General features: G+C 45.6%; 1 protein-coding gene across 1 annotated transcript in view; it reads right to left on the bottom strand.

The window, feature by feature from the left end:
* Positions 1 to 18,319, bottom strand: part of LOC138299981 (bile acid receptor-like) — a 579,850-nt gene that overhangs the window by 73,040 nt on the left and 488,491 nt on the right. The window contains exon 9 of the mRNA XM_069238746.1: positions 11,306 to 11,434. Within this exon, the coding sequence (XP_069094847.1) occupies positions 11,306 to 11,434 (129 nt within the window). The remainder of the gene's footprint in view (positions 1 to 11,305; positions 11,435 to 18,319) is intronic.

Below are 18,319 nucleotides of genomic sequence, written 5' to 3'. Positions count from 1 at the left end.
CAGGCCCCCTCTACCTTCTCTGGCCTGGCCCCATTCTCTCCAGGCCAGGCTGGTCGGCACTTCTACCGCTCTGGTTTGGGCCCAAAGTGGTCTTGGGGTCTCTAGGAAACTAGGACATACCGGGAAACCCGGCAATCAGGTTGTTGATGGAGGTGGATGACAGAGGGGTTGGGAGCACTTCTAAAATGCGACTGCCATCCTGACATCTCAGCCATGCCTCCAAGCCTACTCTTAATCCTCCTTACCACTATATAGAACTAATCTTACTCAAGCTCTTTACTCTTACTTTTACTCTTTTAGTGCCTACTTACTCCTACCCTTATTCTTAAGTATGCCTCTTGTACATTTACTCTGACTTGTTCCCGTTTTAATTTTTTTAAACCATATTTTCTTGATTTTCTTGTTTTATATATGCAGAACCATAAAACAAACAACATAAGGGTTATTACTGGATATTTACAACATGCACAATCTGCTACAGTATGTGCACGTTTATCATATATAATAAGCAGCATGGACGTTAAAGGTGAGTGTTCATGCCTGAGTGTTATTTCTTGAATAATGAAAAATGTTTGTGTCAAGTTAGGTTTGCATTATCTGACTTGTGTAGCTATGCATATAAAGTCCACTATTCTTTCCAATCCTTCAGTGTATCATCCAGGACCCCCATAGCATATCAAATGTCTTATGGTAGTTCTTCCTTGGAAATCTAACTCTAGGTGGAGAAGTGTGGCACAATGGTTAGAGCGGCAGACCCTGAAGCAGAGATCTGGTTCAAGACCAGGGTTCAAGTCCCGCTTCGGCAGGTCTTGGGCCCAATTCCCTTGGACCAGATAATTCTCGCCTCGGTGCCTAATCTAACTAATGGGTCCCACTCTGCAACTCTGGGCAATAGCTTGCTTAATCTCCACAACGGCCCCAACAGCGCTTGGATGCCTGGCTTCACCCTGGGGGTGCCCAGGAGTGGGCACCTCACAGGGAAAAGCCAGGAGGGGTTCCATAGCGGTATGAGTACAGCGCCTTGAGACCCTAACGGGTGAGTAGTGCGCTATACAAGTGCAAAGTTTACGTTTATGTGCCACTAGGTACCAGTTCATATCTCTCATACATTCTGTATAGTTGGTAGATCTGAACTTTCCCATCTTTGTACAAAGTCTCTCCTGGCCACAAATGTGGGCAAGCATGAGCAGAACTTGGGTGCCATGGAGCGGGAACTACCCACAAAACCTGATAGACTCCCAGAGTGGGAATATGTCATAAGGAACTGTTAGATGACTCACGCAGACTGTAGAAAAACACCTATAAAGCACACTGCCAGAGACTACACACAGAGGGTAACAGGAGAGGGGCACTGCTTGCCTGACTGGTACGGCAGAATGAGCAACGGTTCCCTGTACTGGCAATCAGTAACAATGGAGCAGTCTTGGTTGGCATGCAGTTAGCAATTAATGGGGTATTCCAGTCACATCTGTGCAATACAAATGCAGCAGTGGCCAAATAGATTGAGCAAACAGGGTCCAGAATACCTTGCCAGGATTGAGCTTCCGAGCCTCGCAGCGAGTGACAGTGATTGCATGGACATGCGTATTTTCCCATGAGGAAATTCTCAGGGCAGTCAGGAGGTTGAAAGCCACAAAAACCCTGGGGACCAATGGCCTCCCCGCCAGAATTTTATCACCACTACACAGACACAGTGGAGGAAAGGCTACTAGAAGTCTACCACAAGGCCCTCCAAAACGGGAGACTCCTGGGCATCATGTGTGAAGAGATGGTTGTGATGGTACATAAACTGCGCAAGGATCCAATGGAAGCCTCTTAATATAGACTACTTTTGCTGTTAAATGTGGATGTTAAAATCCTCAGCAGCATATTGGCGGCACATCTGTTGCCCCACCTCCTAACCTTAATACATACTGATTAGTATGGATTTATTTAGAAGAGAAATAGCCTTTATAATTTGGGGTGACTATCACATGTTTCATCATGCACCACAGTTGCAGAGAGATGCTTATGCCCTGGCATTTTTTGACACTGAACAAGTGCCCCAGGTCCGTCACATTGCTATTTTTCCTTGCCAAGGGGCAATCAAACACATACCAGAAGCAGAGAGAGGTTTGGGGTGCTACTCAGGACACTTTCTGCTCCCCAAGAAGGAGAGGACCTAAGACTGATCTTGGACCTTAGAACACTGGAAACCTTCCTTAAGATGAAGATGCTCAGCATGATGACCCTTGCTCAGCTTTTGCCCACTCTGGACCCTGAGGATGAGATGGAGTCCCAGGATATGTATATTCATGTGCCAATCATGTGGGCACACAAGACATATATCTGGTATATTGTGGGTTCAGACCACTTCCAGTTCACTATCACACACTTTGACCTGACATTGTCCCATCTGACACTTATGAAGGTCATATCTGTAGTAGAAGCCAGACTTCTAGGGCAGGGATATACATGTTCCCATACCTTGATGACTGACTGATAAAGGCAGGCTCGCCACAGCTAGTCCTAAACCACCTACAGAAGATGGTGGTGTTGCTTTCCATCCTTGGTTTCTCCATTTAAGAGCCATAATCCATCTCCGTCTGTTGCAGAGGATTCCTTTCATAGGGGCCCTATTGAACACAATGGCTTTGAAGGCCTTTCTGCCCCCACAGTGAGACTGTGACATTCAGGCAATGATCGTGATGTTTCAGGTGAGAATGTCTTTTCCTGCCTTGATGGTTTTGAGGATTCATGAGCTCTTGGCATTGTGGATCCTGCTGACGGTTCAGACCTGTGAGAAATTGGGTTTTTAGTTCACTGGGATGTAAGCCCTAGTCAAGCAACAGCCCCAATCCTCTGCAGGGTAAATCCTAAAAAGTTACTAATTTAACCTGTGCTTAACTCTGGGTAGCTTGGCACTAAAGGCAGTGAGGCTTAACTTAGAGGCAACGTATTTATGCAGCACACAAACAGTAATAATGTAAAAACACTAAAAATCCTAAACCAATTTAGAAGAATGGAGAACATTTTAATAAATTATTTGACACCAAAACCATCAAATCCAATTAGTAGAACCAAAGGTATGAACTTGTGAACTTTAAGGTTCAAAATAGCGCTTAAAAGATAAAAGCACCTACCACAGATTTATAGTCAGCTTTAGCACCACAACCAAGAGTTCAGGATTTATGGAGACCTCTTGTGGGTCTAAGAATCACTCGGACTAGGTCCAGGTGCGGGCTGAAGTTGGTGGGAGCCTGCTATGTCCATGTGGCTCTGAACAGGAGGCCAGCAAACTAGCCCTTAGAGTCACTTCTGAAAGTCATGGGTGCAGTTGTAGATTCAGGGTTCAACAGCAGGGTTGGCCTCTGAAGGTTCAAGGCAGGCTCCAGCCAGCAAAGCAGTTCTTCCAGGTACAGCAGCACTCTGGCAGAGTGCACAGCACATCACAGAAGCAAGCAGTCCTCTGAGAGTCCTTCCGCAGGTCCAGTAGTGAACTGAAGAGTGGGTCTTAGAGCCCTGTTTTTATTCACTGGTGCCCTACTCCTAGAAGGTAGGAGAAGTTTCCAGAAAGGTTCTTTGAAGTTCCAGCAGTTTCCTGCCTCCCCTGCCCTGGCTCTTAGCTGGTTGCACTGGCAATACAGGATCGTTAAGCCTATTGTGTGGTGGCAGAGCACAGCCTATTCAGGTACAAGTGGGGCTGTGCTCAGCTGCACCACTCCCCCCCCCTCATCCTGCCAAGGGAAAGGCCATTCAGTCTCTACAAATCCCACTATCGTGTGGCTGTCTGGAGTGAATTCACAAAGTCTTAACTGTCAGTTACACCTAGTCATGTGACCAGGCAGACTGCAGGCACAGAGGGCTAAGGGCAGGAAAATGTCAACTTTCGAAAAGTGGCTCTTTCAAACTTGTAATGATAAATTCAACTTTACCATTAAAGAAGGTTTGGCATTACAAGTTCAACGGTACCAAGCATGCCATATCTATCTCCTCTCCTTTAGGAATTACAGCTGACTAAATGTAACAATGTATCCCCAGTGATATTCTATGGGAGGGGTGTGCCTCACAGTAGTGAAAATCGAATTTGGAAGTTTTTCACTACTAGGACATGAAAAACTTATAAGTACATGTCCTACATTTTAAATACACAGCACCCTGCCCTATGGGCAACCTAGGGCCTACCTTAGGGTGATGTATATGTAATAAAAGGGGAGTTTAAGGCCAGGAAAAGCGTTTTAAATGCCAAGTGACATGGCAGTGGGAAACTGCCTTCAGGGTGCAAAGGCAGGACTTGGACCTGTTTTAAAGTGCTACTTAAGTGGGTGGGCCAAAAAGTGCTGCAGGCCCGCTGGTAGCTTTTAACTTACAGGACCTGGATATATGGTGTACCACTCTACTAGGGCCTTATGTGTCAATTAAATATTCCAAAGAGGTATATGCCAATCAAACCATGTTTATGGGAGTAAGCACAAGCATTTTAGCACTGGTTAGCAATGGTAAAGCGGACAGAGTCCTAAGGCCAACAGGAGCAAAAATCCAGAAAAATGTAGGAGGAGGAGGGCATAAAGTTTGGGGTTAAAGGATATAGTCAAAGAGAGGGCCATTTCCAACAACACCTAATGCATATGTGGTCCTCTAATAGTGATGCGTAAACTGAGTCTCTGGCTCAGCTCTTCAAGGTTTGTTTTCACACCCAGTACTGGACTTAGTCCAATGTACCAGCACTGAATGTGAAAGACAGGTTATTGTAGCCCTTCAGAACCCCACCCAATATATGAATGAGATGCCAATGCTTTTGGGTTACTAACAGGGAGCAATGGTAATCCAAACAATTGTTTACTAATGATTTGAACACTCATGATCACTAGAAACGGAACATGTATTCAAAATATTTATTTTAAAATTATGTTAAAATGCTGGGATGTAGTAAACAGAATATTGGTAACATCACAGAAGATTATAAAAAGCAGCTAAGCTTTTCATTAACAGTGAAAACAGGGAAAAATTGTAACATCAGAATTTATAACCCTTAAATCCTCACTGTGCTATCTCTAGTTCTAGCAGATGAATAATTAAGAAGCATGAGTTTCGGAGGTGGTGCGCATACCTGGACAACAGGGTTTGTTGTCTGTTTGGAATAGCTTGCCAACTATTTCGAGCACAGGGCCAAGAGCTAGGAGATTGTGTCTGAGAGAAATCAATCCTGGCACCAGTTTGTGAAGACAGAATGCAATGCTTTGCAGAGCCTCGGGGAGTCTTGCTGGAAGCTTCTTTGAATTAGATGGTATCTGGTGCTGTGATCATCTGAATCAACGATCCGCATCTGTGACCTAGGTTAAAATTTCTCTCCCTACTAAGTGGTCAAGTGGTAGTCCCTATATATAAGATGTAATTTGCAATGTCACCTTAGGATTGTCTTGGCATAATCATTATATATTATATATTATTGGAGGTACTAATAAGGTAAAACATGTAAATATAGACTACATTATTTGGGTTATGATTGTTATATGACCTTGAATAAGCACCTGTCCCAGACTGATGTTGCAATGGGTTTTGTTTTGAATTGACACTTTCACAGTTGTTAAATAGATTGGCAGAGCCGACATCTTCATCAAAGGCAGACATTTTGAAGATTGTGCATAATTTGAGGAAAAATGACAGTACTCGTTGTCAAAGATGGAAGTCTCCATGGTATAAGATGGCAACCTCTATGGTCTAAAATGGTGACCTCCATCACCTAGGATAGATTTAGGGCCAAAAGTAAACAACTGAACAGGTTAACTAAAATGGAGACTATAGCTAAAATGGAACCTGTCCTGTATGTGTTTAAGAACCTAAAACGCTAGACTGCGGCTATCAGTTGTAGTTAAGTGGAATCACGCTTGCAAAGTGGCCATTTTAGGCGCAGATAAGGACGCCTTTTCTCCCGGTAGGGGGCCTTTCTGCTCTGGTGAAACAGTGGCTGCTTTTACCTTCTTTCATCCCATTCACGATCAAAACTCTGCCCGCCCACTTCGGTGTTCTATTGGTTGATTTCCACTATGATTCACTCATTGGCCAGAACGAGGGAGGTGTCTTTGGCTACCTTTTAGTTGAGTTGTGCAGGGAGTGACCCCGGTCAGTGGCGTTTTGCACAGGTACCTGAAGTAAGCATGGCCACCCTCGGAAGCCTAACTTCGACAGCAAGGCGATCGCAGCCGTGTCCGGTTGTCGAAAGTCCCTTACCTTGGGAGTAGGACTGCATGGTTTAGTGCGGCAGGGGTGACCCCCCTGACCTGCTTTAGGCCAGGAGTACACTTCGGCTCCACCAGCCTGCCTCTGTGCCCCTGACCCCGCCGTTTGCTGCTGCAAGAGAAGTTCGAGGCCCTCCACCACCCGCAGGCACCCGCCTGTGCCTCATCCCTGGTGCCTAGTGGTAGGTGTTTCTAGTATTTCGTTCCATAGCTTGTATTTCGTTTTTTGTTTTTAGAACTGTTTTTTACCTAAACTGTGCCCATTTTGTGCTCCGCTTCATATTTGCACTTCAATTGTGCCCGTTTTTCTTTCCCGGCTCTCGCCGGGACCTTAATCCCAGCCGCCGCGTCCCCTGCGGCCCTGCCCCCCTCACGCCCCCATTGGACATTCCCTCCCACCTCCCGAATCCCAGCTGCTCCTCCCTCCCACCTCCCTTTCTTAATGGCAGCTGCTGTGCGGCGCCTAGTGTGACCCCCTGACCTGGTTTAGGCCAGGAGTACACTTTGGCTCCACCAGCCTGCCTCCATGCTTCTGACCCTGCCGTTTGCTGCTGCAAGAGAAGTTCGAGGCCCTCCACCGCCCGCAGGCACTCGCCTGCGCCTCATCCCTGGTGACTAGTGGTAGGCGTGTCTAGTCTTTCATTCCATAGCTTGTATTTAGTTTTCTGGATTTAGTTTTTTTTTTTTAGAACTGTTTTTTACCTAAACTGTGCCCATTTTGAGCTCTGCTTCGTATTTGCACTTCAATTGTGTCCGTTTTTCTTTCCCGGCTCTCACCGATTCCTTAATCCCAGCCGCTGTGTCCCCTGCAGCCCGACCCCCTCACACTCCCATTGGACACTCCCTCCCACCTCCTGACTCCCAGCTGCTCCTCCCTCCCACCTCCCCTTCTTAATGACGGCCACTGCGCGGCACCTAGTATGACCCCCCTGACCTGCTTTAGGCCAGGAGTACACTTCGGCTCCACGAGCCTGCCTCCGTTCCCCTGACCCCACCGTTTGCTGCTGCAAGAGAAGTTCAAGGCCCTCCACCACCCGCAGGCATCCGCCTGCGCCTCATCCCTGGTGACTAGTGGTAGGCGTGTCTAGTATTTCGTTCCATAGCTTGTATTTCGTTTTCTGTATTTCGTTTTTTGTTTTTAGAACTGTTATTTACCTAAACTGTGCACATTTTATGCTCTGCTTAATATTTGCGCTTCAATTGTGCCCGTTTTTCTTTCCCGGCTCTCGCTGGTTCCTTAATCCCAGCCACTGCGTCCCCTGCGGCCCCGTCCCCCTCGTGCCCCCATTGTACACTCCCTCCTGCCTCCTGCCTCCCAGCAGCTCCTCCCTCCCACCTCCCCTTCTTAATTGTGGCCGCTATGCGGCCGCGCTGCTGGCGTGCCAGAGGCAAGCCCGCATGCGCCCGTCCGCACCTGGACCGCGCCCATCACCCGTCCCCCTGGTCCACGCTTTTCCGACCCCCCAAAGCACCACTACTCCTCCACAGAACTCCTTGCTCTCAACCTAGCCCAGCACCCCGCCTGCGCCCAGGCCAACCCCAAACACACACACGGACCTTTCACATGCCACTCATGCCATTTCTCCTGCACTCACACCAACACCAGCAACACCACCAAGCACCGCAACAACACCAAACCCTGCAATCACCTTAACTGCATCCTCCTTAACACCCACTCCGTCCACAAGCACGCCATCAAGCTTTGGGACCTGCTCACCACATACTCTCCTGACATCGCCTTTCTCACAGAAACATGGAACCCTCATCAGAACCCGACATTGCCATCCCAGAAGGTTACAAAATCACCCGTAGAGACTGCACCAACAAACCAGTAGGAGGTATCGCCATAATACACAAAAACACCATCAAAATGTCCACCAACACCAACGACACCCTAGACAACGCAGAACACCTACACTTTCAAATACCCATCAACGCCAGCATCACTCTTAGAGGAACCCTCATCTACAGACCACCAGGAACCCGCCCCCCATTGTGTGACACCATCGCCGATACCATCAGCTCCCACGCCCTCACCTCCACAGACTACATACTCCTTGGTGACCTCAACTTTCACCTGGAAAGCACCCAAGACTGCAACTCCACAGCCCTGCAGGACAACCTCACGAACCTCGGCCTCAAGCAACTGGTCACCTCACCCACCCACTCAGCAGGACACACACTAGACGCCATCTTCACCTCCGGCAGCCACATCACCTTCACTAACACCACCGAACTCCACTGGACTGACCACTACTGCGTCAACTTCTCCTTCATGAAACCCACCACCAACAACACACTACACCCTACCGCAAGTGGAACAAGATCTCCAAAGATAACCTGATCTCAAACCTCACACAAGCTCCACCTCCCATCACCAACGACCCCAACACTACCACCCACAACCTCACACGATAGCTAGACTCCCTCGCCCCTTTGAAAACAAACAACAACACTTGCACCATCAAGACTGCCCCCTGATTCACCACAGAACTCCAGTCTTCCAAACAAGAATGCCGAAAAATTGAGAAAGCCTGGTGCCAAGAACCCTCAATGAGCAACTTCTCCGTCCTCAAAACAGCCATGCACAAACACCACCAACTCATCCGTACCACCAAACGGTCCTTCTACAAAGAATGCATACACAACAACACACACAACAGCAAGGAACTCTTTGCCATCATCAAAGAACTCACCAAATCCAAATCCTGCACCATCGACCCTTTACACTCCCAAGACCTCTGCAACTCCCTCTCCAACTACTTCCACCGCAAAATTGCAGACATACACAACAGTTTCACATCATCAGCACCCACCATCACCACCACCGACACAACCAACACCACAACACCCTGCCGCACCAACCGACTAAACACCTGGACCCCCACCAATGACGAAGAAATCGGCAAAACCATGAACTCCATCCACTCAGGCTTCCCAACAGACCCTTGCCCCCACCACATTTTCAACAAGGCCAGCTCCGTGCCATCATCAACAGTTACCTTGACAACACAACCTTCCCAGATATTTGGAAGCATGCCGAAGTCAACGCTCTTCACAAAAAACTCAAAGCAGACCCGGAAGACCTCACAAACTACCGAACTATTTCTCTTCTCCGCTTCCCCACAAAGGTCGCTGAGAAGATAGTAAACGCACAATTGTCTCGCTTCCTAGGAGAAAACAACATACTCGACGCCTCCCAGTCTGGATTCCGCAAGAACCACAGCACTGAGACCATCCTCATCGCCTGCACAGACGACATCAGGACCGTAGTGGACAAGGGCAAGACCGTCGCCCTCATCCGCCTAGACCTCTCTGCAGCTTTTGACACTGTATGCCATCAAACCCTCCGCGCACGCCTTTTCGACGCCGGAATTCGCCACAAGGCCCTGGACTGGCTCACTTCCTTCCTCTCCAAAAGAACCCAAAGAGTTTGCCTCCCTCTTTCTGGTCTACAGCCACCAAGATCATCTGTGGGGTCCCCCAAGGATCCTCCCTCTGCCCCACCCTCTTCAACATATACATGGCTCCTCTTGCCAACATCCTCCGCCCCCACGGCATCACCATTATTTCATACGCTGACGACACCCAGCTCATCATCTCCCTCACCAGGATCCCAGCCACCGCCAAGATTAATCTGCACGCCGGACTCCTCGACATCGCCAAATGGATGACAACAAGCTACCTCAAATTGAACTCAAACAAAACAGAGATCATCATCTTTGGCCCCAACAAGACAGCATGGAAGGACTCCTGGTGGCCCACCACCCTTGGACCACCCGCAACACCCACCACCCACGCACCCAACCTTGGCATCGTACTGGACTCATCTCTCTCCATGACCCAGCAAATCAACGCCATATCAACCTCCTGGTTCAACAACTACGCAAGACTTTCAAATGGATTCCTTTAGAAACAAGAGGAACAGTCACCCACGCCCTCATTAGCAGCAGACTGGACTACAGCAACACCCTCTACGCAGCTACCACAGCCAAGCTTCAAAGAAAACTCCAGCGAATCCAGAACACAGCCGCATGTCTCACCCTCAACCTCCCTCGCCACAAACACATATCCACCCACCTCAAATCCCTACACTGGTTGCCCATCAACAAAAGGATAGTTTTCAAAGTCCTTGTCCACGCTCACAAAGCCCTCCAAGACACTGGAAAGGCCTACCTCTATGAACGAGTAAACTTCCACATACCAACTCGACAGCTCCGCTCCGCCGACCTCGCCCTCGCTACAGTCCCCTGCATCCAACAAAACAACAAACATGGCTTTTTGAGCAGTAACCGCCCCCCCTCCCAGCGCCTTGAGACCATACCGGGTGAGTAGTGTGCTTAAGAAATTATTTGATATTTGCTAAAAGTTAAAAAAATAAGTTTAAAAGCAAGTGAATAAAATAATAGAAATTTGTAGGGAAACAGTCATAAGATTTATGACATTCCTAAAATAATTTCTAAGCTAAGTCGTCACTAAATTATCACTGATTGTGTTTTTGATTGATCTTGATTATCAGATATATTCATTATACATTTACAGAATAAAAGCACGTGCCAGAAACGTGCATTTGAGGAAACATTTAATCACTTGTTACATGTTCAAAGCAGATCTTCAAACTGAAATGAAAAAGGGGTCTCTGTGCTGGAAGACATGATCCTTACAACAATGGAATATTCATCTTTGTTGGGTCGAGCACAGGTGATGCTTTTCAAACACCATCTGCATTTCCTAGGAATCATCTCAAGACATTCACTGGTGGATGACGATTTCCAGTCCAGCATCAGGCAGACCATTTTCCATACCTCTTCCAGAGCTTATATTAGTGATAGACACATCATCTCTGGGCTGGGGAGGTTATCTGGACCCATATTTGACACATGCCTTAAAGAACGTTGTTATATTGAAGTTACTTCTGTAAAATATTATGAGAGTAAATCCCTAAATGATTACGTCTCTTGTGTATCTTGCTAAGGAACAATACCAATACCACTAGTGAGTATTAGCTGAAAGAGATGCATATATTTTGTGTATTTGTTGACACTCTTGCCTATTACTAAGTAGAGAAAAGCTTTAAAATGTCTTACCTGCATTTGTAGGCGACTGGTATTCCTTGACTCTTTGGTTATAAATCTGGGCTGATCTCAAAAACATAGATTCAACCGTTGAACCTTTGAGCAATGCAATCTGATCCTCATGATCTAATGTTTGAAATCCTATGAGAAAAGATATATTTAGGATTGAAATACCAAATGAATTATATTTCACATTTTGATCATATACGGGGCTATTCACAAATGTAACTTATACTTGTGAGTAATTTACACATGTAATTTACTCTTACACTTTTGAGTATTATTTTTAGCTATTCACCAAATCTAAGTGCAAAGTTACTCAAAAGCGTGGACCTGTACGACTCCACCTCCTGAAAAAAGGAGGTGGAGCAAAATTTGCCAGTGTACACTACTATTGCCAAAAGAAAAATGTTCTAAGTTAAGTGGTAATTAGAATTTTTCCTGTACTTTACCATATGGCAATCTCCACCCCAACGGTAGAGCTTCCCTATGATAAAGTTTAGGGAAAAGTAAAGAAATTGATTTAACTTGGAAAAAATATATAGTAAAAATATGTTTACGTTAGATAATAATGTAAATAATTGGGGGCTCAGGTTTAGAAGTGCGGGTGTATGCAGGGCTGTACAGTACAAACCAATCAGAATTAGGCTCTGATTGCCTGTAGTTATTTTATTTTTCATTGAAAGTATATAAACCAGTACTTCTGAGCAGGGGTGCAGTACAATCCAATTGAGAAAATAAGTAATTCTCAGTATGAAGGAAATCCTCTGGTATTAGGAGGGTCTGCATCTCCCTATAGTGCAAGTCCCAGTAACTGAAGTGAGGTACAGGAAGCACCTCACATGAGGCAAAGTGAGGACAGTTCAGGGGCCCACACATTGGAATGCAGGGTATAGAAGGAACTGTGGACATAATTTAGGTCTTGGCAGTAATGGTCCCGTTGAGGACAGTTCAGGGGCCTACACATTGGAAGCAGGATATAGAAGGGACTGTGGACATAACTTAGGTCTTGGCAGTAATGGTCCCGTTGTTGATTTTCCATTGACTTTCCTGTCCCCCACCTTGGTGGTCCGCCTGCTCTATTTAGATGTTGGTGGGTTCATAGACCAAAGACCACTGACAAACCGCCATCACTGCCAGTGAATCTTCACCTGTGTTGACAGCACAATAGGCAAAAGCGTCTGGCTGAAGGACTGTAGCCGCTTTTACCACAGAGCCAATCAGGATGTGCTTTCCTGCAAATGCAACTGTGGCACCTAAGCCTCCACATTTCAGTTGGCGGATTGGAAGAGATAAAAGGATGAGCTTACCATTTCCTTGATATATTAGTAACACCCACCAATCTGGTACTAACAGCTTTCATAGCAGTGAACACCTACATAAAAAGTTATATCAATCCCAAATCGAAATCTGTCCATATTGGTGTGTGCAATAATTTACCCAAAACTACCATAACCTGTACATAAATAGGACACCTAATTTGAACAACATAAACCTAATATAAAGTAGCAATTGCACTACACAATGCTACAAGTAAGTGTACACAGAATGTACAACCAATGTTAGCTTCCAACTCCAAATGTGTCAGAGATGTATGAAGCACCATGTGTCCTTGGTATGTGTAATGTATGTCAAACATTAGATGTGTTTTAGCTCTGAAGTGTCATTCACCCTGTGAAATGCATATGTGTATATTAGTAACTCATCATGTGACAATAAACACACATGCACTCTCCAGGCAAACTAAGAGAAACATATCATTTTAGTGTATGTACCCAACAACATGATAAATGCTTTCACCAAAATAACATGTCCCTCACAAATGTACAACACAAATGTATGCATCATAGAAAATATCTAAAAAATAAAACCTGTGTTTGTCCTGTCAGAAATTAAAGATCACAGTGCACACATAAGCAGAAATTACCTTATCAGCAAACAATTAGTAATAATCACCAAAATAATGCCAGGACAATGGTATTGCTAAGAAAATATATTTTTTAATTAAAAAATGAGATATTCTCAGTATATACATATTCATAACAATAGATGTCATAGCAAAAAAAATCCAGAGTCTCAGTTTTAGGCTGCATGCCTAGAGCTTACCTCCTATTTGCACTGCCAATTACAACCTCCTCAGGAAAGGGCATCTATTGGACAGAGAAGGCAGCTCAATGATCTTTCTTGGGGGAGAGGTCTTTGGGTTGGGAAGGGGTAGGCTTGGTTTTGTGAGGGGTGAGTTTAGATTTGGGAGGGATGTGTTTGGATTTGGGGGGTGGGTTTGGATTTGGAATGGGTGAGCTGCTGTGTGGGAGGGATGGGTTTATGTTTGGGTGGGGTGGGATGTGGATGGGGTCAGGACCAGGGCAAATAGAAGGTTTTCCATGAGAAAATGGATAGAGTGGTTGGCAGGGAGTTTGGGTTGGGAGGAATAAGGAGTGGCAGTGAGTTATATGCATGTGTCTGTTGATGGTGCAGTTGTTTGTGGGTCTGGTGTATGGGGTATAGGTTTTGGTTTGTGTTTCTTTCTGGGTGTCTGTTGTTTAGTGAGTGTGGGTCTTTGTGTACAGTTTGTGTAATGTCCAGTGTATGTGTATGGATGGGGGTGCTGTGGAAGTTCTGTGTGTGATTGTGGTGCCTGTGGATGTGCTGGTGCATGTGTGTGTGGTGGTGGTGGTTGTGGATGTTTGTGTGCTGGTGGGTGTGGTATCTGCGGGTGTGGTGGTTGTGGATGTTTGTGTGTGCTGGTGGGTGTAGTTTCTGCAGATCTGTGTGGTGTCTGTGAGTATCCGCGTGGTGGTGGTGAAGGGTGTGGTGTCTGTGTTTATTTGTGTCTGTGTTTTCTGCTGTGTTTGTGTGTATGTATGGATGTGCTGCTTGTTTGTGTTGGAGTGGGTGTGTGCAAATGAGTGAGAGTGTTTTGGATAGGGCTGATAATAGGGATTTGGGATGGGGAATGGGTGGGAGTTGGGGCACGAGGTTGGGATGGGTAGGAGGCTATGGTCAGTGAGGAGGCCAGTATTTGGAATTACCTCTGTAGGCCAGACATGGCACTGTGTATGCCATCCAGGTAAACTAGCATTTTTGTTATCTGGCCACTAAGCCCCTGGATCTCATTCAGTAGTTCAATCTGGCCTACAGAGATAGTCCACAATAGGTCAGTAGCCTCCTCACTGAGCGCAGCCTGGGAGACAGGGGGAGGTGCCTGCAGCAAGGGTAACGCCATCTCTTTTAGGGAGGTGGGTGTGGCCAACTTGGGGTGAGCAAGAGGGAGGCTGGAGATGGGAACATGGATGCAGGTGGTAATGTAGCAGTGGGATCCTCCACCACTAGGGACTGGTCTTCTGTCAAGATCTTCGAAGATGATGATGAATAGCTGGTGGTCTCCGTGCCAGTCCCCTCACTCTCCATGGTACTGGGTCCATCGGTGTTGGTGGTGTTTGCACAAGAACCACAGTGCCCAGCTTCTTTCCCACTGACGTGGTCAATGTCACCTTTGCCTTGCCTAGATCATGCATTAAACTCAGAGACAACAGTTTAAGTGTATCTGTGTAAATAGAATAGAGCATGAACTCTCGTCACAAAACATTTGTCAAGTCTACATATTTACCTATCTTCAAGGCTCACAAACTTAGCTGCATTATCTTTAGTACCTCATGAATGTGCGGAAGAATTCCAAAAACCATTTACGTGCAGTCTTGACATTTCTAGCTCCTATGTCATGTATGCCTGCGTCTCTTATCCACGTTTATTTCTCTGCATGAACTGTTTCACGCCTCTGATTGCTAAGACTTTGTTGTTTAGAATACTGAACTGTCCCCAAAACACCCTGTAACCAGAAATACATCCTTACAGTGTATTTACAAGGTCCAATAATTTGCATCATGTATATTCACCAAACGTTACATAGTTGTCAATGCATGTCCACAAATACTGCAATGTTGTACCAGAATGTCTGTGAACTGAAAGCCTCTTTCCTTTGTCAGGCCATTTCACAATGGTAACGCTTCAAGTAACTAAAGTATATTTGTTGAGAAAAAAATGGATGAGAAAAAATAACAACAAGAGGTTTTGAGGGACTTTGTTTGTAATGGGGTGACTCAATTTTGTTGTATCACTCGCATGCATTCCCAAAACAGCCAGGACAGATTATTTTCAAACATTTAAAAAAATTCCTAGGAAATATACTTTTCATTGCCTGTTGAGTACCCTCTACACTTTCTGTCTCTTCATGTTACCAATCCAGTCCACAAACATCATCTTGGCCAGGGCTAAGAAACATTGCCTGTAGTGAGAGCCACTCATGATTAGTCCAAATCATTGTGAGCTACTAAAGGCCAAACAACCTGTACATTATTTGCACATAGCCCCATGCACAGCTACATTGGCTCCATGCCTAATCTTCTAAGAGCCAGATACTATAGTTTGCACCACTGTTGGGCCTGGCCCTTTTTGCAAGGGTTACCCCAAACGTTTTGACTTCTTCCTCCTATTTTTTCAGACCAGTTTTTGTTGACTTTGGAATTCTGCTCAATTTAACATTGCTAACCAGTGCTAAAGGGTATATGCTCTTTGACTAAATTATATGGTTATTGGTTTACCCATGATGGGCATATTTGATTGACTAGTAAGCCTGAGTAAAGTGTACTGTGTGTGCCCAGGGCCTGCCAATCAAATACTACTAGTGGGCCTACAGCACTGATTGTACCACCCACGAGTAGTCCTGTGAACATGTCTCAGACCTGCCACTGTAGTGTCTGTGTGTCCATAAGTGCACCCACTTGCCAGGCCCAAACCTTCCTTTTAACCACATGTAAGTCACCCCTACGTTTGGCCCAAGACAGCCCCATGGGTAGGGTGTAATATAAAGGCATGGTCTTGTGCACTACAAAGACTTTCCTTTGAAGTTTTCCTACTTCAAAGGCAGACAGTCGTATAAGTATTAGACTTCTGAAACCACAACTTTGTAACGGTTCTGGACTGAGGACATTCTACAAGGAAGAAGAGCTATATGCTGTAGGAGGGACTGCCACTCTGCCTGTTCCTTTGCTGTGCTGGCCTGTTGCTTGCTGCTTCTGCCATGGGAGTGAAAGGACTGGACTTTGCTTTCCACATCCTGCATCTAAAAGTTCTCCAGCACCTGTGGCCCCCTGGTGTGATCGCAACACCGCAAAGTCGACACCTCGTGTTTTGACCTGCTGGATTCATCGACCCCTCCTAATCATAAAGAACCAACGCCTTGTAACCGTGCTGCAGCACCTCCCCTGCAATGGTAAGAAACCAACACCTCACCTGCCCTGCCGCTCAGTAAGAAACTGACGTCTCACCTCCCCGGTAGGAGTAAGGAACCGATGCTGCACTGGCTTCAGCGACGCACCATACGCCCAACTCTCTGCAACGTCTTTGTTTCCCCATTTTCCAAAGGTACTGTACCTAGGGTCTGTGCAACTCCGTGACCGGTCTGCACTCCCTCACGAGTGGTGTTGGAGTGTGTTGGGAATGACTACCTCAAGACGTCGTGATAGCTCCAGTTGGAGCTACTGTGTTTCTAAGCGCATTACTAATCTTAAAAAATGTGTATCTTTGCTGGTGTATGTTGGAATTTTGTCATTTTGGTCGTGTTTTATCCAGATAAATATTGTCTCTTTTTTAAAACAGATGTGGAGACCTTTTCTAGAGTTTTCACTGTTTTACTGTGCATGTGTACCAATACTTTCCACTTTGCCTCTGAGATAAGCCTGACTTCTCATGCCAAGCTACCAAAGGGGTGGGCAGGGGTTATCTTAGCTGTGTGGCTTCCTTATCCTGACAAGAGTGAAGGTCCCTACTTGGACAACCACTGCCAACTAAAGTCCCCATTTCTAACAACCACATACAGTGACTAAGGGCATTATGGAAGGGCTGCCATGGGTCATTGAGAGTATTTTTTGAGTGATGTATGAAGAAGTGTGTGTAGTAATGGGGCATACTTGCATAGATGATTGTGAGCCTTTTTTCATTTAGACTTGCAGCACAACAAATACCTTTCCCCATACGTGGCACCATGACATATTTGAAACATACAGATCCTCTTATTTCAAAATATGGGATGTAATTTCACTTGACAGAACAGCATCAGACAACTGCATAACTTTGAAGATTCGTTTTGCACTTTACATTTCACTCATTTCAACATGGGTTGTATGTTCTCACTTACACTAGTGTTACAGTGTTTCTCTTCCAGGGGATCCTCATCAAAGTCATAAACATTGAATATTCCCGCCCTTGTGCGGGGACCCCGGAGCATATATATAATACACACATATTATACATGTGTAAAACAGCAATGCAGGCTATAATGTTAAAACAGGCTAAAATGCTTTATTTCTATGAAGTTTTTTTTATTTTTTTATTTTTTATATTATAAAATTACAATAGAGAATAAATATCTACCCAAGCCCCCAAAACTGGGCTTAGGGAAGTAAGCAGCAGTAAACTCTAGAGAAAAAGAGAAAAAACTGCATTGAAAAACAATGGAGCATTCTTAGCCAATAGGCTGCATGCAGGTTAACACAGGAGAACCATAAAAACTTTGGCACCGTGCCTTTAAGACCCTGAGCACCTCCAGTATCCCACCATGCCTCAGGGGTGAAGGAAAGGTGACAGTTGGTTCACAGTTAGGTTAGTTCTTTTTTCCGGCTTCTTCTGAGAGGATCCTGGAGCATTGAGCTCTCAGTTTTTTCTCAGTTTTCTCAGAAAAATCCTTTGAAAAAGCGTTTTTTCCTTTTTCATTCGACAGATAACATCTTTGTCTGAGCTTGGCAGTTTTTTCCTGACAGAAAAAATGCCTTCACTTTTTGTCAAATGCCCTGCTTGTGGGAAGAAGAAGGCCCAGTCAGACCCACACTCTCTGTGTATAGAGTGCCTGCCTCAGAGTCACTGCCCTGACACTTGTAAGTACTGCAAGAATATGTCAAAGAGGACTCTGAAAGACAGAGAAAAGATCAGGCTACATGGGCTTCAGGAGAGGCAGAAAACATCGTCCTC

Source organism: Pleurodeles waltl, chromosome 6 (genome assembly GCF_031143425.1).
Source record: "Pleurodeles waltl isolate 20211129_DDA chromosome 6, aPleWal1.hap1.20221129, whole genome shotgun sequence".
Classification (NCBI taxonomy): domain Eukaryota; kingdom Metazoa; phylum Chordata; class Amphibia; order Caudata; family Salamandridae; genus Pleurodeles; species Pleurodeles waltl.
Note: the sequence above shows the minus strand (reverse complement) of the source record. Positions and strands in the feature narration are given on the sequence as shown.